The 24,629-nt window shown below is 38.8% G+C and overlaps 1 protein-coding gene across 1 annotated transcript in view; it reads left to right on the top strand.

Moving 5' to 3' along the window:
• Nucleotides 1–23,048, top strand: part of bcam (basal cell adhesion molecule (Lutheran blood group)) — a 53,283-nt gene extending 30,235 nt beyond the window's left edge. Inside the window, exons 2-17 of the mRNA XM_073872100.1 lie at nucleotides 6,133–6,263; nucleotides 6,364–6,574; nucleotides 9,864–9,940; nucleotides 10,041–10,137; nucleotides 12,111–12,293; nucleotides 12,394–12,523; nucleotides 12,605–12,741; nucleotides 12,896–13,014; nucleotides 13,161–13,299; nucleotides 15,573–15,697; nucleotides 15,802–15,940; nucleotides 16,209–16,247; nucleotides 17,756–17,776; nucleotides 18,185–18,326; nucleotides 18,415–18,514; nucleotides 20,073–23,048. Coding sequence (XP_073728201.1) covers nucleotides 6,133–6,263; nucleotides 6,364–6,574; nucleotides 9,864–9,940; nucleotides 10,041–10,137; nucleotides 12,111–12,293; nucleotides 12,394–12,523; nucleotides 12,605–12,741; nucleotides 12,896–13,014; nucleotides 13,161–13,299; nucleotides 15,573–15,697; nucleotides 15,802–15,940; nucleotides 16,209–16,247; nucleotides 17,756–17,776; nucleotides 18,185–18,326; nucleotides 18,415–18,514; nucleotides 20,073–20,075 — 1,793 coding nt within the window. The 3' untranslated portion in view covers nucleotides 20,076–23,048. The remainder of the gene's footprint in view (nucleotides 1–6,132; nucleotides 6,264–6,363; nucleotides 6,575–9,863; nucleotides 9,941–10,040; nucleotides 10,138–12,110; nucleotides 12,294–12,393; nucleotides 12,524–12,604; nucleotides 12,742–12,895; nucleotides 13,015–13,160; nucleotides 13,300–15,572; nucleotides 15,698–15,801; nucleotides 15,941–16,208; nucleotides 16,248–17,755; nucleotides 17,777–18,184; nucleotides 18,327–18,414; nucleotides 18,515–20,072) is intronic.
• Nucleotides 23,049–24,629: the final 1,581 nt, after the last annotated feature.

The following is a 24,629-nucleotide window of genomic DNA, read 5'->3' as shown; positions in this document are numbered from 1 at the left end:
TATGTCTCTGACCGGCTCAGCCACAGTTCAACACAGTTCAAAAGTGTACAGAGATCCACAAATTTCATAGTTAATGAAAGGAGAACTAGTGTTAGTCATGCTCACTGAGTTTGAATTTATCTCACATAGCTGTGGGTGACTAAAGGTGAAATGTCTGCCTTTATTTTTTGTAATTGATGTGTCACTAAGTCGCAATCAGCATATTTATAGACAATGTTTCATTTTTAGCTTTCAATTCCATATTTTTGTCTCTTTGGCGGCGTCTAGCTTTCTTTACAATCCGTCACATTGTAACAACTCCAGTTTCAGTTCTTATTTCTCCAAATCACTCTGTCTTGTTCTGTTCACCCCTGATCTTATGACTATGAGGGTGTGTGCCAGTGTGTGTGAGAGAGCCAGCAGCTGCCGTTGGTGCTCTTGCACCTGTTCATGTCTCATCATGGCAGTGATGACTGATGTCAGGCCTTACATGGACCCACCGTGCCCCTTTCTGCCCCCCACACCCAGTATTTGCACACACGCGGACACACACAAACACACACAGTCACAGCAGGCGGCTACATCTACTGAATGATCATTTTGTGTTTGGCAGCTTACTGACGAAGTGATATTACGTTAGTTGATTTATTTTGATATTACGTTAGTTGATTTATTTTATGTATTATGGTTTAAGTTGTAAATGCTTTAGTTGTAAGTGCAGCACCATTGATATGTGCCATTCACTGCTATACCCCCATATAGCGGTCCTGATACCCTGTTGCCATAGCAATAATATTCAGCTCAACATTACTTGAAAATATAAGGTACAAGGTTAACCCTTTCTGTGTTTGCATGAGTGTGGGTGGATGTTTTCAAATGAATATTCATATTGTTACTGTTTTTGTCTATTTCGTTTTAATATATGCGGGGCTTCATGCATAAATAATATCCAAAAGCTAAACTTTAGTTAAAGTAGCTTTTTCACCTCCGATTCAAATTCTATATGAGTAAAAGCATATCTGATTGTACATGCCTATGGTTTTTGGTAGACCACAGCTTGTTAAAGTATTTAGGTTGAGAAAATAGTACTTTTTTGAGCGAAAGTGATGGAGCATCATCACATCCCTATTGCCCTCAGGGTATAATTCAATCTAGGTTCAATATTGCATGAACCAATAGTGGGTTCACTAGTTCAGCAGATGCAGTTTTCGTACAAAATAGAGTCGGGATTGAATAAAGATGCTCTGCTGTGCTGACCAACTGTCACAAACACTTAGAGAGACAAGTATATCCGTTTAGTTACCTCCACATGAGGGAGTGCAGATAATAAATGTGCTCATAGGAAAATAAATGGCAGGAAATTCATGTTTTATTCTCAAAATAAAGGAAAGTGGACAAGTGGATATGAAAAAACTTGCTTAGATAAGAAAAAACATTATGTGTATTTTTATTTATCAGCATTGGTAGTGAGAATGTTTATGACTCATTATTTTTACTATCATTTAGATTAGCCGCAAGGCTACTTTAAATGGCCAGTTTAATCCTGTTTGCAACCACATAAACACTCGTTCATAATTTATAACTCTCTATGGAACATCAGGATGCACACATTTTAAGTTAACTAGGTCATTTTCACATCATAACATAAACCAGTGTGTATTTTTATGCTATAATACGTATCCCAATCTAATTTGCAGAGGGTATGTCTTAAGTATAAGCACCTTAGCTCAATGATACATTGTTAATAAGTGTCAAGTGCCACTGTAAGTGAACAAAAGGACGTTTTACAATGAATATCTTCTATTTTACACTCTTTATATGCTCAGAGGACTCAGCTGCCTCTATTGTCAAAGCCCTCGTAGGACGGGGAGATCATGTACCCATGACCGGGTGTTAATGGAAAATTGAGTTTACACTGAATCTGTTGGCCATGAGGGAGCGATCATCCCCCTCGCCTGTCAGACCTTGTGTATGTGTGTCTGAGCGAGGGAGTGTACAGTATGTCCTCTCTGTGGAAAGATACTGTATACACACCATTCATCTGTATAATACATCAAGCCCTCTGTGTGTGCCTGTGATGACACCACCAGCCAGAAAATTAATGAAGGGAGGTAACAAAATGTGGCAGGAGGGTAAATAAGGAGGAGGGACGTATTGTTACAATAGATTGAAATTTAAAGGGACATTACACTTTTTTGAAAATATGCTCATTTTTCAGCTCCCCTAAAGTTAAACATTTAATTCTTACCATTTTGAAATCTATTCAGCTAATATCCGGGTCTGGTGCTAGTACTCTTAGCATAGCTTATCACGATCCATTGAATCTGATTAGACCATTAGCATCGCGCTAAAACCAAAGAGTTTCTGTATCTCTTCTGTAGTTGCATCGTGTACTAAATTTGAAAACTGAAAGCTTGATTTTCTAGGCAGATATGACTAGGAACTATACTCTCAAACTGGCGTAATAATCAGTGACTTTGATGATGTAACATGGCTGCAGCAGGCGTAGTGATATTACGTAGTGCCAAAAATAGTCCCCTTGTTTACTTTCAATGGCATGCGGACTATTTTGGCAGCAAAGTTACATCAGCAAAGTCCTTGATTATTACGCCAGAATGAGAGTATAGTCCTAACCATATCTGCTGAGAAAATCACAACTTTTAATTTTCTGTTGGTCTAATTACACGATATAACTAAAGAAGTGTCAAGTTTTAATAGGAAAAATATTGAAACAATATTGAAACATGCTAATGGTCTAATCAGATTCAATGGATTGTGCTAAGCTATGCTAAAAGTGATAGCGCCAGACCCGGAAATCAGCTGAATGGATTCCAAAACGGTAAGAATCAAATGTCTAACTCTAGGGGAGCTGGAAAATTAGCATATTTTCAAAAAAGTGGAATGTCCCTTTAAGTGTAGCATACAGAAACACAGACTCACATTTGTATGATTAAGAGAGTATTGCTTATGAAGATAAAAGATAATAAAGAGGAATAAGAAGATGGAACATGAGTGAAAAGAAACAAATAGGCGTTAAGGAAATAAAACAGCATATGTCTCTTTTTACTGCCGTTTGCTGTGTATATAAGCGTGAGAGATAGTATTTGGGCCAAAACTTCAATGTAACTCTACAGCATGCTGTGACTCCTATGGCGGCTATCAATCTTTTAAAAACCGACTGACCCAGTTCTGTCCAACTCTCCACCATCCGGACAGTACTGAAATGATCCATCCAGGTGAAAACTGTTGTTTTGGGTGCAGTATGGCATCGGTTCATAAATACTGAATGTAGAAGTGTGTGTGGATGATCTCCTCTCAGTGTGAGTGTCTGTCGATGTGTCTGCTGCTCGCTGTCAGAACGTCTCCTGTCCATCTGCCTCTCTCTCCTCTCTCGCTCTCTATGTCTTTAAATCCGATTATCTTTCCCTCCGCGACGACGACTCGCACCCGCGCAAACGTGCCCTTGACCGTGCCCCGCCCAGCCCCTGCTGAGGTGGAGATTGAAGCCACTAATTGCCCATTAATTGCCCCTCTGCCTGTCCAGCTGCTCCCCTAGGCAGAGGAGTATTGATCAGGCAAATCTAGTGTGCAGATTGAAAGTTGAAATTGGGATGGGAGCTTTGCACAGATGCATTAAGCATAGATGGAAAAATTTTAGGTGCCCACAGGTGCAACAGGGCCCTTAACAATTCAAGTAATATTGATTTACAGTAAATGGGACCAAAACAGAATACAGTCAGGGAGTCCAGAATTTCTACAGTAGCTATAACCCTGTAACCATGTGATATTCAGGATTAGTCCATTTTCTTAAAAAAATCCAGATAATTTACTCACCACCATGTCATCCAAAATGTTTTATGTATTTAAATTATGTTTTTTGAGGAAAACATTCTAGGATTTTTCTCATTTTAATGGACTTTAATGGACCCCAACACTTAACAGTTTTAGTGTAGTTTAAAATTGCAGTTTCAAAGGACTCTAAACGATCCCACACGAGGCATAAGGGTCTTATCTAGCGAAACAATTGTCATTTTTGGCAAGAAATATAAAAAAATGCAACTATTAAACTTCTAGTCCTCCTCCAGCTGTGTGACGTGTCAGCGCTACCTCACAATATTGCGCAATGAATGACGTCGAAAGGTCACGTGTTACATACACAAAATGCACATTATTGGACCATTTTAAACAATAAACTGACACAAAGACATTAATTAGTATCATTCGACATACAACAACGTTGGAACGGTCCTCTTTCTCCACACTTGGACAACACTGGGGCGTTGTTTCGATACGTCATTTGTGACCCTTTGATGTGATGACGTATTACGTGAGGTCGCGCTGGGGTGTCACAGGACCAAAGGAAGACGAGAAGTTGTGTTTTAAAAGTGCATATTTTTTATTTTTCTTGCAAAAAATGACAATCGTTTCTCTAGATAAGACCCTTATGCCTCGTTTGGGATCGTTTAGAGTCCTTTGAAACTGCAATTTTAAGCTACATTAAAACTGTTAAGTGTTGGGGTCCATTAAAATGAGAAAAATCCCAGAATGTTTTCCTCAAAAAACATAATTTCTTCTCGACTGAACAAATAAAGACAACATTTTGGATGACATGGTGGTGAGTAAATTATCTAGATTTGTTTTTAAGAAAACAGACTAATCATTTAAAACAGGTCAGGGTCTAATCCATGATGCATGCCTCTTATCATTTGTTTTTTCACATGGTGTTTTCACATGGTGTTTACCGACTTCAGATTGCAATACGATAAAGGTGCAGAGTGTAATTTCCATATACTGCAAGAAGTAAGGTTGATTGAATAATGGATGTTTCCCAAAACAGGTAGACACTATTGATTGAGCGATAAATTTACATGTCACTGCTTAAACATGCACTTAAAGGGAACTATGTCCAAGAGAAAGATAGATATGCTCTGTGCATGTCTACACATATTGACCTTTGACCCCACCATTGCCCACTAAGGTCTCCCAAGCGTCCCCTTTCAATCCCCAAAGGAATGTCACACCCGAACACTAGCCTGTACACTTTCACTATCTAACATACACAATTTGTCAATTAGTTTACATTGAGAAAACACCACTCAACTGGCTCTTCAGTGCATATTTATACAGATCAACACTGATTCTGATGTGTTTAGTCTCTAGCAGCTCATTTCTAATCGTGCATATGATCTCAAGTCTGGCCAATAATGTTACGCTAGACTGTGTCTTCTGATGGCTGTCACCACTCGTGTTTGTTATTTCACTTCCACAGGGATGTGTATCCAGACCGACAGTGATATGAGATCTGTCTGAGTAGGCGAGTTAGAGAGTAAATTAAAAACCTGAAAGCAGGAATTACCTGTAACTTTATTAGTCAGACTGAAGCCCTGTGATGTGTGCGATCAGAGCGGCACACTGTGTGTGGATGTCCAGAGCCGAGAAGCGCTTGACTAAAAAGGCCATCTGGATCTGACTGGTTCCTTTGTTGTAAAGAAAGAGTTTAGCCTCTCTTCATTTTACTGTTTAATAAAGTTGGCAGGTGTGTAAAATCACGAGCTGTTTGTTTGGGTTCTGCGCTTTAGTGGGAGTCATGAGAATCTGCCAGGGAGTGTTTATGTTCGGACGTGCGTGTTGTCTATCAGACGAAAAATCTCAGGAAGAGGGCGGATCTTGAAAGAGATTATTGTCTGTTTGGATGCCACAATGCTCCTGTGATCTCTGAGGTAGGAGGTCCCATGGATACCACGGTCACAAAGCCATAACTCGTGTTACATACTACAGACAAAAAAGACGGGGATTTTTGGGAGTTTTGTTTACAGTTGGAGGCCAAAAACCGGTTCTTAGCAGAGCTTGTTAGGAATACTTTTCCTGGTGACACAGTCCGGCTACCCAATTTTATAAGACCACAGGGTTATCTGTAATCTCTCTCCTTCTTTCATTCTTCTTGCACCTGGTTCTGTGCAGCTGGCCTTCATGTTTTGGGACAGCAGGAACACAATGGCTGTTTGAGAATCACAGCATGTGTATAATTTCTCACTGCGTGAGGATGGTGCAGGGAAAAGTTGTCGTGCAAATTGTTTGAGCTGTCTATTCCTTTCCTTAAAAAAAATAATTATATAACATTTTGTTTCTCTACCTCTCTTGTTTACCTTATAGTGTGTTTGGCTGAGGTCAAAGTCACGGTGACCCCAAAGGTGGAGGTGATTAAAGGAGAGACTGCCAAGCTGCCGTGCACATACACCACCACTGCATCTGCCTCCACTGTTGTTACTCAGTGGTTCATTGAGAGTACATTCTTGATTTTTATTTTTAATGATAAGCAAATAAGTGCAGTATTTTTATTTAATGATCATGCATCATATATGTGTCACTTTTCATCCTCAGGAGGTTGCAGGTGTAAGGAAGCAGATAGCTTACAAGAGTGACCACAGTTTTGGCGTTGATGCTAACACACCGTTGACAGATCGGTTAGTCTTGGGAGATGACTTGTCCATCACCATTTCCCCAGTCATGGTGGATGATGAGAGGAGCTTTTACTGCCAAGTTATCGCGGGATCTACGGGGGTCTCTGAGGCTGAAACCGTGGTCAAGGTTTTCTGTAAGTCTGGCTGAAAATGAATCCAGAAGCAGTGGCGGCCCGTGACTTTTTTTTTTCGAGGGCGCACAATGCGAAGTTCGTTACAACATGTAGCCCCGTCATGTGTGCGGTTTGTAATTTCAAAATATGTGTTCGCGCGTCGAGTGAATCATTGTGCATCACGTGGCTTGTCAAAATAAGTGCCTGCTGTAGACATGTCTAAAGGGTTTATGCAAAGACTGTAAAAAAAGATGGACAACGCAACGTCGCCTCCCTCCATTGTAATGAATTGAAGCCAAAAATGTCAGACCATTGTCGCCACCATGTTTTGTAAGAACGTCAGTTTGGAGCCAAGGCATGCGCAGAAGGTATCGTCCGTGGAGACAGAGGCAGAGCTGCGGTATCAAACGCTCGCGTGCCTAATTCAACTACGCCAATCATAACGGCACGCCCCGTTTCTATAGCATCAAATTAGAAGCTACAAAAACGTATCACAAAAAATAACAATTGAACATATATCAGCGTAATATCAACTACCTGAAAGGACCAAAAACATATTTCTGAAACTTTTATTGGAAGTGTAAATATTTTTTAATTTAGAGCAGAGTCCCATTAGTTTGAATAGAGAGGGCGGGGTTTATGGCTTGTACTGCAGCCAGCCACCAGGGGGCGATCAAAAAGTCAGCGGCTTCACTTTTCAAGACTTATGAGGCACACCCATGTTTATGATAAAAGAGACGCTCGCATTTGCCAGATACTCCCATAATCTCATGCGTAATCAGAGTTTACTGTTAAGGGAGTGTCTTGCGTGTATTTCGTGAACGTGGTCGTCTTTTTTATCATAAACGGTTTTGAAGCCTCTGCAGCAGGCACTTATTTTGATAAAACACGTGATACACATAGGATCACATGACGTAACAAACACATATTTTGAAAACACGTGCAACACGCATGACACTTCGAACACATATTGTAAATTTGCGCCCCTCGGAAGAGCAGTCACGACCTGCCACTGTCCAGAACTCACACTTTTGAACGCCTCCTATGTTTTATTTTACAACTGGCTCCACTATTTATCATACAAAGTGTAAGTCTTATGCAGTTTTATATTAACATGTACAGGGTAGATTCATACAGCAAACACAGCTGAAAATTCTTTATTGGCTTATGGCCTATTCATCTGTGCATGTGTCTGCTCCACAATTTTGCATAACCTAAATGAGACATATGGCCAGCCACTTTAACTCCTATTCATTAGCCCTGGGTGTTGTTTATAAGTTGCCCCGGGTCGATTATAACCGTTAAGATTGCATTTGACACTATTGATTAATAGAGTGATTGCACTTGTCATGTTTGATGGATGTCATTTTAAGGCTGTGATAGCCAGTATATGGGAAGGGTCTCACAACATAGTACCCTGTCTTGCAAATAGACCTCATCCTGAAACTCCAAAAATGTTTTTAGGATCAGGAGCAAAGGAGCTCACTGACAAACCTTGACAAAAGCTCCATAAACACATTTATTTCGATGTACTTCTGCATTAGGTGATATTGAACTTTCAGCCCGCTGCTCCCCAACTCATTATTTCTTTAAAATCCCTCCCCCAGTTGTGTGTGTGAAGAGGTCACTTTATGAAAAACTGTGGCAACTGTGTTTGTGCATAGGGGGTCGTGTGCTGCGTGCAAGTATGTGTGCGCATATAGAGAGTAACAGAACAGGCTCTTTGTTCATTTTCCACGCCAGACTGTATAGAGAGAGAGCCGTAATGGCTGTAATAATTGTGAATGAGTGCATTGGGACCGGAAAACAATGGTATCTCCTCCCAGGAGACAATACTTCTGCCTGCTTCATGGCTAATGGCTTCACTAGAGAGAAATGTCCTCGTTTTAAGAGGGAGAAATGTCCATCTCCATACAAATACACTCTTATTCTCTGTAGCTGTTTTATGGAGAGAGAGAGAGAGAGAGAGAGAGAGAGAGAGAGAGAGAGGGAGAGAGAGAGAGAGAGAGAGATTATTTGGTGAATTGCTCAAATTTGTTTAAGAAATTTTTTTTTTTTGTCATATCTCAGTTGTTTCTTCAACACTGAGTATTAATGAGCAATTATGTTCCTCCATATTTTACATTTTTAAGAAATGTTAGAAGAAATGACCAAAGACAAATTGAAGCATACATGAACTGAGAACTATATTAGGTCTCTTGTGCTATGAAAATGTAAAAAGACAAAGAGAGATAGAGGCTCTGGTAGGAAGAATGACTGTTAATGCTATTGAAAATGATGATGTTTATATTTGTAGCAGATGACAGCTGGGACAGTGATATGATGACCTTGCGTGTGAATTAGAGGGTGGGGAGTAGTTGGAGTGTTAAAGTGTTTTGGAAAGAGATCAAAGTCATAGTTTAAATTTATTTGCCTTTTCTACATATTTAGCAGATTTCTAAGTTTTCCCTTTTATGGCTTTAGACAGTGTTCCCACGGGTCCTTGAAATCCTTGAAAATGTGTGAATCTGGGGGAAAAAAATTCAAGGCCCTGGGAAGTTTTTGAAATATACATACATAGATACAGGTCATTGAAAGTGCTTGAATCTATTTTATCCAAGAAGTTTTCTGAGAAAAATCTATACAGTATTATTTTCTGTGGATAATATCATAAAAATTCTAGATTTTTTAAGCACACAACTGTTCGCTTTAAATGCTTATATCTTCTGTATGCGAATGTTGATTCATACCAAAATGCTTTTTTGCATAGTTGTGTTTGACACATGAAAACGTCTCGGGTTACGTATGTAACTGTTGTTCCCCGAGAAGGGAATGAGACGCTGCGTCTCGCTTGCCATACTTCCTGCGTCCCTGTTACACCGTCTTTGGCAATATTTCAGATAGCGATATACTTCCTGGCTCCTGCGTCACCCTGTCTTTGTTGTTAAGCCTCCCCATTGGTTGAATTCATTCAGACACACTTACCCTTGGAGGTGTCCCCAAAGTGTCACCGCAGTGACGCAGCACGAGTTCCCTTGAAAGGGAACTGTAACAATGTATCTTAAAAAGTAACATGATGTAACCTTGCTCTCACTTGAAATGTGTCCCCACATTTAATCCTTGAATTTGAGGGTATTTGACCTGGAAAGTCCTTGAAAGGTCCTTGAATTTAAAGTTAACTAAGGTGTAGGAACCCTGTTTAGACTTGCCAGTTGGCGCATGCCTGTTTGTGTGATGGTCTGTAATTTGTTTTGGAAATCATATTTAAGTAATTAATCTATTAAAAAAATTTAATTGCAATAATAATGTTTTTCATCTCGTCCTCTCACAGATGCTCCAGAGAAGCCTGTGATATCTGGCAATGACCAGTCTATCGCTCTCTTTGAGGGAGTAACCTCCTCCTCTGAGGTGAGTCTTATATTGCTGCATATGATTAATGTGAGATGTGTTTCACTTTATTTGTACCTTGTTTTAACAAGAATAGCATTTGTGGCATTCATCTGTTTAGGTTGGAAGGTGCACCAGTAGGAACGCACACCCTCAGCCTCGTTTAATCTGGTTCAAGGATGGCACACCTATGCCTGAAGTAAAGGACGTTAAGGAGAGTATGTGTTCAATCTCAAAGGATCTGACATTGTTACTATTAATCACTGTCTGCACACTATAGTCAAAAAAAAAAAAAAAAAACCAGCTGAGGTCAATTTCGGTGTCACACCAACAGTTGAATTGAAGAGTTTCATTGCAAAATGAGATAAATCCATTTTTTAACATTTTTGTCAAAACATGTTTATTATTCTGTTATCATGTTATTATTTTGTTTTATGGTGCTACTTAGCTGTATTTTTTAAGTTATGAAGGTTTTAATCAAAACAAACCAACTGGAGTTGAATTGATATTAATCGAAATGCACAACCGAAAAACAAGATTTCTGAACAATAAAAAAACGGAGTTATCTCGTTTTGCAACGAAACTCTTCAATTACAGATCTCATACAGCCAGGATGTTCATACTGCAGACAGATGCTGTAAAAGGATATTGCATTGTCTTTAAATACTCAACAAAAAGCATTATAGAGTATGTAATATTATTAATAAAAGTTACAGATGAAATTCGAGACTAAAGGGGCGTTCACATTATAATGACAACTATAGATGGTTTCATCAGACGCACGTGCATTGCTGCGGTTATGCGTCTGGTTAGAACTTAACTTCCGGTCTCAGTTTGTTTAATGGCCTGACTAGTGTCTAAACTGAACTATGGAACAAACACCTGTTTTGGTTTCCTAAAGACGAGGGGAGACGGTGATCATGGATCACTGCTATGTGATGAGACGTTTGGCAGCCCGTTTGTAGTTATCATAGTATACATTACAGTGGCAGCTCGTGACTGCTCATCCGAGAATGCGCTAATTCAAAATAAGTGTTCGGATTGCCACGTGTGTGGTTCCCTTTTTTGTGTGTGTTCTGCGCTTTGGGAGATCGTGTGTGCATCACGTGTCATGCCAGGGTGGGTGCCTGTTGCAGAGGCGTCAAAACCATTTGTGATAAAAAGAGACGCTCACGTTCCCAAAATACATGCTAGACACATCCTTAACAGTAAACTCTGATTATGCGAGTTAAGCGTCTCTTTTATCATAATCCCTTTAGATGCGTATGCAGCAGGCACTTATTATGGCATGACACGTGATGCACACACGATCTCTCAAAGCGCAGAACACATATTTTGAAATTACGAACCACACACATGACAAGCTACATACATGTTGTGACGAACTTCGCATCTTGCGCTTCAAAAAAAAAGTCACCAGCCGCCACTGATACATTATAGTAGTAACGTTAGCTCAGTGTTGTTTTTTATACGCTTTAGCTATAAAATATGAACTACGGTAATCTACTTTTTTTGCGGAGTTTACCAAAAGTTACGTTTGTTCCACGAAAGCCGTTTGTTTATGTTGTTACTGCTGAAACCGTCTATAACGTTAACTATAATGATAACTATAGTAGCGTCCACATCATAACGATAACTTTATGCTAATTCGCTTACGTGCGCGGCACTCACGCAAAGCACTTGCCTTTAATGGCATTAACTAATATTGGATGTTTCTTGTAATAAAAACTTTTGCAATTGTTTACGCGTCACCAAATATGTAAAGATGCTGTTCACAGCGGGTAGCCAGCAGATGTCTTCAACATATTCGCGTAACTCGAAACAGTGACTTTATAGACCTTAGCAATGAGCTTCTTATTGTGCACGTGCAAGTTCAAATAGATTTGATTGGCTGTCAATGGTGTATTGTTGTTTATTAGGTGGGAAAAATAGCTCCGAAAGTGATCCCAACGATATCATTTATTGTGTCTTTATCATTATAGTTGTGGTGTGAACTCCGCTATTCCCTTTAATATAAAACGATTTTCAAAACTATATTTTTATAGTTATCATGATAGTGTGAACAACCCTTAAAGCTCTTTAACAGTACATTGTGGGTTCTTTCAGTAGGGTCTAGATGGAGGTCCGTTGATTTGTTATAAATTGAAAACTGCTTCTAACCATGCCTTTTCTATCTCTCTCTGCTTTTCAGAAACATACATGATAGCTGGTGTAGTGAAGGAAGCCTCAGGCCTGTACACTGTGACCAGCACACTGTTCATGCGGCCAGAAAAAGCAGATGCTAAATCAGTTTTCCATTGCACTGTGGAGTACAGCATGCCAAACAAACAGATCAAACAGGAAAGCTCTGATACATTCAACCTCACGTTGCTTTGTGAGTCCCACGCACACACATACTCTCATGATGAGCCAATTCAATCATCTATACGTTGTATTCGATTGAAAACCCTAATCCTGTACTCTCCTCCAATCAGATTCAGCGGAAAATGTGTTTTTTAAAATTATGAATCATGGGCCGATCAAAGAGGGGGATGATGTGCATATGATCTGTGAGACTGATGGAAACCCTCAGCCAAACTTTATTTTTTCTGAAGAGGAGAACCATCCGTGCCAGATTGCCAATCCAAATAATTGAATTTTGTTTTGATCATTGACTCATTCACTTATTTATTTACAGGAGAACCAATTGACAGGGTCAGCAGGTAGTTTGATGTTGAAGAGTGTGACCCGCGAGGACGCTGGAACTTATAAGTGTGAAGCTGAGGATTTTGATGCTGGACCCGACGTTATACTTGAAAAGACTTTGAACGTTAATGTGCATTGTGAGTATCAATGTCACCATGGCAGAGTATGTGAGAACTTGTTGTTGAGTTTACTAAAGAAACACTAATATTTTAAAATAAATCACAACCGTGTAATTTTCCATCATTCGTTAGCTATATTCTCTTGTAACCACTCTCTTCTTATGTCATCCAGATCTTGACCCTGTGGTTGTAGCTCCAGAAGGTCCTTTGAATGTTTCTCAGGGAAATGCTGTGGAGCTTCAATGTAAGACCAAGTCCTCGGACAGTTACACCCTGCAGTGGAAAAAGGGCAAGTCAATATATCTCCATCCTTCCTTTGAGTACCTCAAATGCTTTGTTTTTACTTCGCCACGTTGCTTTCTGTGAACCTATCGGTATCAATTTTCCACATGGAGCTTTTTGTTTCATTGTGTTTTTGTGCGTGTGTACTGTAGGGCTCAAAGGTGCTGTCGCAGAACGGTGTGTTGACTCTCCAGTCAGTGACTCTCTCTGACGCTGGTCTGTATTTATGTGTGGGAGCTGTACCCACTGTGCCAGGTCTCGAAAAACAAGCCAATGTCACCATTACCGTTCAAGGTACTACCTGCACACACTATTATCTTATTGTGTTATACAAATGGAATCAAAATGAATTGAACTCAGGGAAGAAAGACACTTGAATGTTAATCGCTTGCCAATGTAAAATGTGAATAAAAGCTGTCAAAACAGCTTGTATTCAGAAGATGAAAATATGCTCGGTTATTAAGTAAACTACTCACTGTCAACAATGTTAACAGCCAGCTCTTATGTAATAGCAGCTGGTCCTCCATTATCTGGATAATATCTTTAGATATCTACAGATTGACGTATTAACACAGCCACAATGAATTTTGCTGGTCTGATAATACTGTTTATAGTCATTATCAGTATCAAGATTCCTCTTTTTATTATAATGTCAGTTCGGCTTCATGTCTGATGCCTTCAAGACAAACTTACAATGAGCTATAGAGTTGTTAAACCATGGTATGTGTATGCTTTATATAATGGCGTATGTCAGTTTGAACTGCATTTGCAAAAAGGTTTAATTGTCGAATTTATAGTAAAGTTTAACCTACCTACCAATTCTAAGCCGAGATCCACTTATCAGAGTTTGCATTTTTCTGAAATAACAGAGATTCTAAATTAAAATGTGCATTTTTAAAAATACATATACATTTAATTGTAATCTTAATTCGCAAAATATGTAATATATGTAGTCAACCTTCTATTGAGTGCGGCTGTATTCTGAAATCCATAATATATCTAATAAACTGTTAAAAACTTTGGGCTCTATCATACACCTGGTTCAATGCAGCGCAATGCGCGACGCAAGTGTCTTTTGCTAGTTTCAACCCAGCACAATTATCATTTTCACGTTTAGCGCCACGTTGTTTAAATAGCAAATGAATTTGCGCACAATTTTGCATCCATAGGCGTTCTGGTCTGAAAACGAGGTCCTTGAACAACAAAAACCTGGTCTAAAATTGTTTTTTAATGGGCGCGTGAGTAATATATGCCTATAAACGAGACGACAGCACATAAAGGAAGCTGCACATAAATGTTTTAAATTATGATAAATCAACGGATTAAAATGTAAAAGATTATTATTGAGTCTCTTGGACATAAATGAGGACCAATTATGAGACGTTAGAAGGCGTAAAGACCTGCTTCACCTGTAGCCTGGTAAGAAATTAAATGTTTTACTTTAAACAAATGCAAATATTGCATATATTTAAAAAAAATTAAATACTACCCCACAGATTTATTGTATAAGATGACTTTGTACCTGTGGATATGATGAGATAAGAACCGTTTTTAAGTAATGCTTTTCACGGCGCTGTCCGAGTGCTGAAGGCTCTCTCGACATTTGTAAATTCTTTATCTCATGTATGTTACAAGAAAGTATTTTTACAGTACAAACATTTTCTTGCATATTTGTAAATTACTTTTTGAGATAACACAGATCATTTAGGTTATCCATCCATTTACAGCAAATTAAAAGCCTGTTAATTTTATTTCCATGACTGAAAGAAAACGACTTTTAAAGGTTTTAATACCAAAAAATAACAAATACAAACAAATAAAAATAACGCAATTTTTTAATATCAATCTTAAACTGGTGGTCTTCTTCCTCCGCTTAGTTTTTAAGTTTGCAAATTCCGCCATCTAAACATGGAATCAGCATGGCCCAAACGCAACTGGCTTTTAAAGGGGATGAGAGATAAGACTCTCATTGGTTTATTGCACATTACGCCCAAAACACACCCATTATTCATTAACAAAATAGGAACAACCCTTCCAGACTCCGTGCTTGGCGCACAAACCATTTTTCCTGTCTTTAAATTAGCAAAAGTGGAATCAGACACACCTGTTAAGACTTCAGACAATGCCCTTAGATCATTAAAATAGGGCGCTTTAAGTTTATGTGACACACTCTCAAGTCTCAAGAGCCTTTTATGTTGAACCTGGAAAACTTTGCTTCCACATTTACTTTCCTGTGTTTGTTATATAGTAATAATGAGTGTTCATGGGTGAAGTTCACACCATTTCCTGGTTTTAAGAATTTACAAGCAGGAGAGGATGCGGCTACTATAACATACGGGCGTCATTTACCATGTAATGCGTTATTTAAGTTCTCCCCTGGTGCTGAGCACATGGAGTAATGCAATGGCTAGAGTAGATGTAATGGTTTTTTTTTGTAACTAATGGGAAAAGCAAGAGCTGGTGTTTAAGATGACCTGGTTGAGGGTGTGATGTTAAATGTTTTCTCTCTCTCTCTCTCTCTCTCTCTCTCTCTCTCTCTCTCTCGCTCTCTCTGTCTGTTCTTGAAGGTAAACCTGAGATTGAGGCTCCAGTGAATGGTATGGTTGCTAAAGAGGGGAACTTAGTCACTCTCAACTGCTCCGCTCTTGGTTATCCTGCTCCACAGTTCACCTGGAAACCCTCTGGCAAAGAGGTGTGTGATTTTAACGAATAATGATCTTCACATCAGTGATCTATATTCATAAATGTGATCTATAATCATTGTGTAATTGTTTGATTTTGCATGTGTGTGTGTAGTCTGTAACAGTAATGGGGAATAAGTTCATCAGCACTATCACACTTAAAGCCACATCTGCAGTTCTGAACGACGGTGTCACATGCGAAGCATCCAACGTGCATGGAAAAGACAGCAAGACATTTACGGTGTCCATCAAAGGTTAGCACGTTTTATTTTGTACATACTGTGGCTAGATTAGAAAACTTCCTTATTGCTTACCGTCAGTTTATGCTGTATGCTTTGTGTATGTAGCATTTTAAAGCATGTAGAAAATTCTGCAGGTATTCCAAGTCCATTCAGCTTTGGTCCTGGAGGGCGAACTAAACCATTCCAAACACAACTTTTCTCAACCCTGATTTAAAGTAAATGATCAAATTATTTCAAGCCACATTCACTAAATCCAGCCTCTCTTGTTACATCTTTGCAGAGCAAGCTACAGCAGCAGATGCCAATGCCGCTAACCGAGGTAGACACTTGTCCCAGCTCTCTCTGCTCCTCTTCTTCCTCCTCCTCTCAGGACTCTTTCTTGAATATACTCCATGATCTAGTTCTCTAGCTCTGTACATTGTATATTACGTACCCTTACCAAACACTGTGCATATTGTATATTGTATTATGTATGTGATCTTTGTATGATGTCCGTCCTATATTTTGTGGATGCTGCACCTTTAACTTTCCCTTGTATGGGACAATAAAGGATTCTGTTCTATTTTACTTTCCTCTCTCTCCTTCCTCTCTGTGTCTGAGGTGTCTGTGTCTTAATACTCTTCTCCTTTCCCTCCATCCTCGGGCGTGTGGTGAGGTGTTTAGCTGGCTCATTTCATCGCTGTTGTATGTGCACATGTTTGTGTCATCATTGTGGTGATGGACCTCATTTAAGCACCGCAATAAAAACATTTAAGATCTAAAAATCTAAACAGCCTTAAACAAGATAAATTTACTTGAGAAGCAAATAGTATTAAACATTAAAACTTGTCCCAAGCAGCAGAGATCTGTCATGGTTTATACATAAATCTGTGAGGTTTATTCTTAAAACAAGAAAAATATTCCTCTGGCACAGACCTCAATATACACTCACCTAAAGGGTTATTAGGAACACCATACTAATACTGTGTTTCGCCTTCTGAACTGCCTTAATTCTACATGGTATTGATTCAACAAGGTGCTGAAAGCTTTCTTTAGAAATGTTGGCCCATATTGATAGGATAGCATCTTGCAGTTGTTGGAGATTTGTGGGATGCACATCCAGGGCACGAAGCTCCCGTTCCACCACATCCCAAAGATGCTCTACTGGGTTGAGATCTGGTGACTGTGGGGGCTATTTTAGTACAGTGAACTCATTGTCATAATCAAGAAACCAATTTGAAATGATTCGAGCTTTGTGACATGGTGCATTATCCTGCTGGAAGTAGCCATCAGAGGATGTGTACATGGTGGTCATAAAGAGATGGACATGGTCAGAAACAATGCTCAGGTAGGCCGTGGCATTTAAATGATGCCCAATTGGCACTAAGGAAATTGTTGTGTAAGGAAATCCCAGTAACTAAGCAGATTGTGAAATACTCAGACCGGCCCGTTTGGTACCAACAACCATGCCACGCTCAAAATTGCTTAAATCACCTTTCTTTCCCATTCTGACATTCAGTTTGGAGTTCAGGAGATTGTCTTGACCAGGACCACACCTCTAAATGCATTGAAGCAACTGCCATGTGATTGGTTGATTAGATAATTGCATTAATGAAAAATTGAACAGGTGTTCCTAATAATCCTTTAGGTGAGTGTATATTCTCTTAAAATGTATTTGGCCTCTATAGTATATTTATCTTGGTTTAAAAACGTTTAGATAGTTTTACTAGAAAGCGATGCAAAAATAATGATTGAGAAAAGAATGTTTTGCAAATACATGAGGGTTAATGATGTGTGTGTACTGTTCAATGGGACTCAACTGTCTTTTTCCTATAATGCTGCTTGAAGGAAACCCCGTGTTTAAAACAGGTCTGTATAACCCCTGCTGAACTTCTGTCATCAGTTTGTGCATGATAATGTAAGGCTGTTTGCATTGATCGTCCCTTTGCTTACAGCATTGAGGAAGGGTGTGAGGCTGTGTAATATTAATTTCTTGTATCATGACCTTATTTACCAAGAATCACACTGTGTATTTTTGCATTTGCTATTGATAGAAGAACAATAGTAAACTTCTAGTTTACTTCCTCCCCACCCTCTTGACTACGCCCCCAACGCCCTCTTTCTTATCCTCTCCCACCCGAACCGAACTTCTCTGCATCCACCATTTTTCTCCATTTAATCTCTATTTTCAACATCTCACCAACGTTCTTCTCATTTTTTCTCGCTCTTCATGCTCCCTCCCTCATATGTTCTCCCTCACGCTTTTGCTCTCCTCAGCCGAAACACAGCAGGCGGGTTCGAGCGTGGTCGTGATCGCGGTGGTGGTGTGCGTTCTGCTGCTGCTTATATTGGTGGCTGTGATCTTCTTCCTGAATAAGAAAGGCAAGCTAAGCTGTGGAAAGAAGGACAAGAAGGACGTGTGAGTACCAAACAGCGATAAACAACATTTACATGTCATGTTTCGTGGCAAAGATGTGTGTTAATTCCAAGATTTTTCGTCTTTCCAGGCCTTCTGGTGACATGAAAGGTGATATTGTGGTGGAGATGAAGTCCGGCGATAAAGGCAACGAGGAGGCCGGTCTGCTTAACAAACCTCATGCAGATCAGGTGAGGGGCAGTCACAGTGTGCAGTATGCACACTTGAGTGGTCAGACATCACAGGTGGCAAACATGTTATTTAATTTGGCCACAGCTAAAAACTTCAGTTCAATTTAATGTCCTCAAAAACAGGACAATGAAGATTATGCTTAGATTATGCAAATTAAATTGTGTTCCTGGATGTGGTTGGTTATTGATTAATTGACTGATATTGAAAGAGTTTGGTTCCAAAACGCGTTAAACGTTAAAAACAATAAAAATTAGTTAACGCCAAAATCAGTATTGTATCAGGTCAGTATTAAAAAGTAAATTCTTAATTTTACACAAAATACAATATCCGCCATGTTATTCTGTCATCTTTTCTCCCTTTTTTCACAAAACGCTATAACGCCAGTCCTCCTTCTTTGCAGAATGCAATAAATCTGCTTAACCAATCACAGCGCATTATTCCATGCATTGTAAACAATAGTGGCGGCACGATGAATACACACAGAATCCTGGTTTTTCTCATCTTGTACTTTGTAATCAACAAACAAACAAAACAAAATAATACTTTTGATGGCATTACTAAACCTGTGGTGGCTTTCTGTGATGGGAAAGAAACGTAAACCATCAAAATCAAATAATTTACGCAAAAGGCACTCGGGAGACTGAAAATGTCGGCTGTTGCTTGTTCTCCCGACAGCATGAAGCTTCTGTCATGCTAACACATTGACCCCAGAGGATTTTATGAAAAACCTTCCATTATTTTACTCAAAGTCAACGAAAATTGAGCAGGACTAAAACATTTTACAGCTGATCGCTGTCAAAAAAGTTTAGCGACGAAGTCCCAAGTATAACCGCAGCAATGACAGTGTTCATAATATGACAAAGTAAGTGTTTTCATTAATGCCATTAATGTTTATTTTTTTAATCAGTGTATACCACTAGTCAACTAAATGAATATAACATGGCAAAGATAAATGCACATTTATATATTGATTCAATAGATTTATAACATAAAAACGTTCTTATTTTTTTTATAAATCTTTGAAAATTATGGATTTTAATTTTTTATGTTTTTATAACCTAAAGATGCTATGTGAAAGTTTGTTATAGAAAATAGTGGTTTTCATCTTGTCACCTTCTTGGTAGAGAAAACACATTTTACCCAAACTAGTCAAAATTGATTTATTGCGTTTTGGAACCAAACTCTTCATTCATAAATCTGCAGAGTGAGTTTTAAATTGATAGATAGAAATGTAAAAATAAAATCATGCTTTCGATGTGTGATGCTTTTACTGGAAGCCGGATGCACACATGAACACAAATACCCAAATAAATGTGCCTTCTGCAGTGGCTAAGGGAATTTCGATTTAGTGGAAATCTGGTAAACTTTCTGTAGAGATCTTCTGAACTTTCTGTGCAGGTGCAGATTTTGTGTGGATCAATAATTAAGTCCACTACCATCACCCAAGAATTTGATCTCTTTAGGCAGCTAAATGCTAATACCCTTAGTTAAGTCTTTCATATGTACTACGAACATGTCCATAAAGAAGGTTTATTAACTACCTTTACCTGTTCACAGTGATAAAGACAGAGAAGAACTCAAGAGGAGATGAAGTGTTGGAATTGAAGCGCTGTTTTCTCTTCATGAGAATTAAGCCTGATGGAGAAGAGAGAAGATACATTTTTAGTTGTACAGTTTTCTTTTGGGTTGGGAAAGAATGGGCGTTATTTTGATGAATCTGGGGGGGGTGGTGGTTGTAGGGGCAACAAATGTAAATCTGGCATTATTTTGATAAGGGTGTCTACTGTATCATGATTATAGCAGGTCAATCTTTGTCCATTCAGAATGTCTGGGTAGTAGATCTCTTTATGGAATAATGCAGTTCAGTGCTACACAAGCAGTGTCAATTTTGCTTAGGGGAAAACACCACCGTTTTTCAATTTTTGCTATGTTCTTGCCTCAACTTAAACAAGTAATACATACCTATCTTTTTTTCGGTGCGTGCACTTTTGATCTTTGTGCAGCGCCTTGTCAATGTGTTGGCATTTAGCCTAGCCCCATTCATTCCTTAGGATCCAAACAGGGATGCGTTTAGAAGCCACCAAACACTTCCATGTTTCCCTATTTAAAGACTGTTACATGAGTAGTTACACAAGTATGGTGGCACAAAATTAAACTTTTGTTTGGAGCCATAGGAATGAATGGGGCTAGGCTAAATGCTGGCATATTCAAGAAGCGCTGTGCGGGGATTGAAGGTGCACGCATTGAAGAAGGATAGGTTTGTATTAATTAATCTGGGTTGAGGTAAGAACATAGTGGAATATTGAAAACGGTGGTGTTTTTCTTTAAATACACATTAAACAAACCATAAAGTTTAGGCACTGCATGTTGCTCTTGTTCATACCGTGCTACACCTTGGTCTATTTGAACATGCTGTTGCTCGGTGCAGTAAACCATTATTAACTACGAAACTGCACTTATTAAAGTTTTTATTTTGAATCATAAACATAACTACACATATGCCATCATTATCTTGGGTAGTAGACATTAACTGCTTTGGTCATGTTCTGCATGAAACATATGGATATGCTATTATCATATACACTGTCCAACTGTTTGCTAATGACATTATTAAGCTCTGCCATTCATATCCGCATTGATATGTATAGTTCATATTCACATGTTTGCCTCCTAAGTTTAGATTTTGCCCAAAAACAACACACTAAATGCTATTTCAATGTACTACACCTTTAAGAATTGAGTTAAAACTAAAGAAGAAAGGTGACATGTTAGACATCTAGTTGTCTTGGGAATGCTTCAGAGATATTAACTGAATCAGTTCATTTCCTCTGTACTGCCCTAGATTCCAATCTACATCCCAAACATGTTCAAAGACTTAAACTTAATGCAGTAATTATTAAACATGGGCTACTAGGAGGACAGATCATGTCAGGGTTACCCTGTGGTTTTAAAATTGAGACACACGCTCTTTTAAAATGGCTCCTGACAGGGTTTAGGGTTGATTTGTTTATATATTATTACCTCTGCTTTTTATGCTCTTTTTGTATTATCACATATTTTAAAGTGATTGATAATAATCTCTGTATTGTGTACAAATCAAAGTGCATTTTTTTTCTGTTTGAAACATCAAATAAAACACTGAAGGCCTTTCTTAAAGTTTATGGGGTGGTTTCCCAGACAGGGTTTAGATTAAGCCAGGATTAGGCCTAGATATGTCAGTGCAAGTTGTTTTCAGTTTGGACAGCTCTCACATTTATTTTAGTCTAGGACTAGTCTAATCCCTATCCGAGAAACCACCCCTATAAGTTTGGTGACATGTGCCTGGTTGCTTGTACAGCCTTTCATATACAAATAATGACTGTACATTTTAAAAGAAAGGAGACACAAAAACAGCTTGTAGAAGTTAAGGGATAGTGACAGATTTTTTTATATATATATAGGTTCATGAGTGATCAGTTTTTGTTATTTATCATTTTTATTCATAACCTCTTTCATTTTGCTTTAGCTTTTCTTTTTTAAACCAAAAAATATATGATTGAAGACTGTAAAAATGATTTCTGTAAGCTTGTATATTTGTTTCAGGTTTCTTTTTTTGCATCTGTATGTGTTTTTTTTCTCAGTGAAAGCACACTGGTGTTCAGGTGAGGCACAGCTGGAAGATTCTAGAATCACAATTTTGTCGGGACACCCTGTCATTTTTAACCAAGTTTCTACTCTTATGTGAGCCTTGTTATTTTCTTCAGGTAACAGATTCATAATAGCAGTTCATTAGGTGCACTGCATACCAGAACAACAGTAAATTGCAGGGACGATATTTACTCAATTACAGTTTACTCAATGTCCACAGACACATGCACATAAAACACATAAAGTGCTTGTTTGAACCAACAAAACAGTGAATCTAGACTCTTAACTAGCATCATGTATAGCACAGAGTGGACTGAGCAGACATGGGCGGGTTGATTTGGATTTATAACATTGTTATTTTTTACTGAGTCTTTTTATGTAGTGGAGAGTGTTCTAATGAACTGGTATGTATTCATTGTCCAATCGACACGTGGAAGATTATCATAATACTGAGAATATGTGAACGTGAAACTCCTTTTTCAAACACTGGAAATGTATAATGACTATTTGTAAAGCCTCTGTTTCAAACTTATGTTGTATTATTATCCTAATGCTACTTTTGACATTTACTGATTTAATTTAGCAAAATGTAGCCACATCTTCATTACCAATGTGTGCATGTATGGCCGATACATGCATACCAATGTATTTGAACACTCCATTTTTTTCTAAGGGGTTTATGTATGTCTTAACTACTGAACAGTTTTTTGTACCAATTAAACTGGTCTTGCGATACAGAAGAACACTGTTTTGAAAAAGATGTCATACTTGTCATACGGATTGCTAAAATTGTTTATGCCCTCCAGGTATACTGTATATTTTGTGGTACGCATTTGTGAACTTTGTAGCTTGTCTTCTGAATGGAAATGTGTAGAATTTATACTGCCAAAAAAAGAAATCCCAAAATATATGCCTCTTGTTTTGTGTTGTACTAGAAATTATAATAATGTTCAATATATCTTATATGAATAATTATAATCATAATAATTAATACTAAACTTTATAGGATTCTAATTTTTCCCTTACGGTTCTAAAATATGTTTGCTCTTTAAACCCCTGATCAGAGCCTGACTCCACCCACTGGCAATATTTGAGTGGGCAGACCCCAACGGAGGAAGGCCCTGTTCCAAATGGCGCACTTCATGTGGACTTTCGCTCTCGTAGCCTTATTTTGCGCATGCTCGCATAGTCTACGAGTCTGTAGGGTGTCCCATCTGTCATTTTTACTCTTCGAAGTGTGCTCATCAGCGCCCCCTTAATGCGGTCTTTGGCGAAGCACACACTACAGAAGGCTTCTCGCACTTTACCAACCCAGAAGTCCTTGCAAAAGAGCAATCAGACCAATCAGACGACGGAAGGGAGGAATTCACACTGACGGGCAACTTATCTTCCTATTTCCGGCTTGACGCTCGAGCCTGCCCCAAAATACGACTCTGGTGCAACCGCGTGGCCTCGCAACAAGGGTCCTTATAGTCTGCACTACATGATGTCATCAAAGTGTGGACTCTGAGGAGGACCACAAGTCCGGAGTGTGCCATTTGGGAAAGGGCCATAGAGGGGACAGCTCGTACCAAGGGGGTGGTGAGATCGTAACAAGGGCGGTGAGCTTGAACCTGCCAACGTAGGGTCGTACCGCTTACATCACGCAGTATCGCAACATCCAACAGGAAAATTCAACTGCAGTAGCCACCGTTCAACCTGAAGAGGGCAGCACTCAGACGTTTTTACACTATATATTGTAGCATTGAAACACTTTATATCCAAATGTCAAAAAAGTTACTCAAGCACTAATAAAGCCCCATTCTTACAGATCATTAACTAAAAAAAGTTGGGTTAGGGTTTAGTTACTCTTTAATGATGTCAGTTTAGAGTCACCAGCCTGGAAAATACTCCTGTCAAAACTGTCTGGTATAAGCATATCATTAAATGATGCAAAACCCCTCCAGGTATTTCCACATGTAAAGACAATATTACCTGTTAATACATTTTTTCCCCTCTTCTGTAACCGAATGACATCTTACTATGATCATTACAATATGTAATCTGATAGGCGTGGAGTTTGCTATTTCATCTTTGTAAGAATGAACCTGCATTCATTCATAGAGCCGAGATATACACTATAGAAAGTTTGCTTATAATTCTTTTTCTGAAAGTTTTTCAAGCAACACATCTAAAATAGCACGTTTCTGAAAAGTAGTTATATCATGGTCCATAGATGTGATTTAACTTAAGGCTTTTTTAAAACTATTATGTTTCACTAGGCAGGACGGCTACAGTACTGTATAAGGATTTATGTGGCCCAGGACAAAGTTATCAGAGTTGACCTCGCGTGTAAAGGCATGTTTGTGAGCCCTTATCCCAGGAATCACATCATTCTAGTTGTCTCCTCTCAGGCGACAGCCCTAAATACAGGATAATAAACCTGCCTCAAGTGTGATTAACATTATTTGCCTGTGGTGTCCATGACTTTAACAAATGAAAAACAAG

This window comes from Misgurnus anguillicaudatus, chromosome 10, assembly GCF_027580225.2.
Source record: "Misgurnus anguillicaudatus chromosome 10, ASM2758022v2, whole genome shotgun sequence".
In the NCBI taxonomy this organism is placed as follows: Eukaryota; Metazoa; Chordata; class Actinopteri; order Cypriniformes; family Cobitidae; genus Misgurnus; species Misgurnus anguillicaudatus.
The sequence above is the reverse complement of the archived record's forward strand: the minus strand, read 5'-3'. Positions and strand labels throughout refer to the sequence as shown.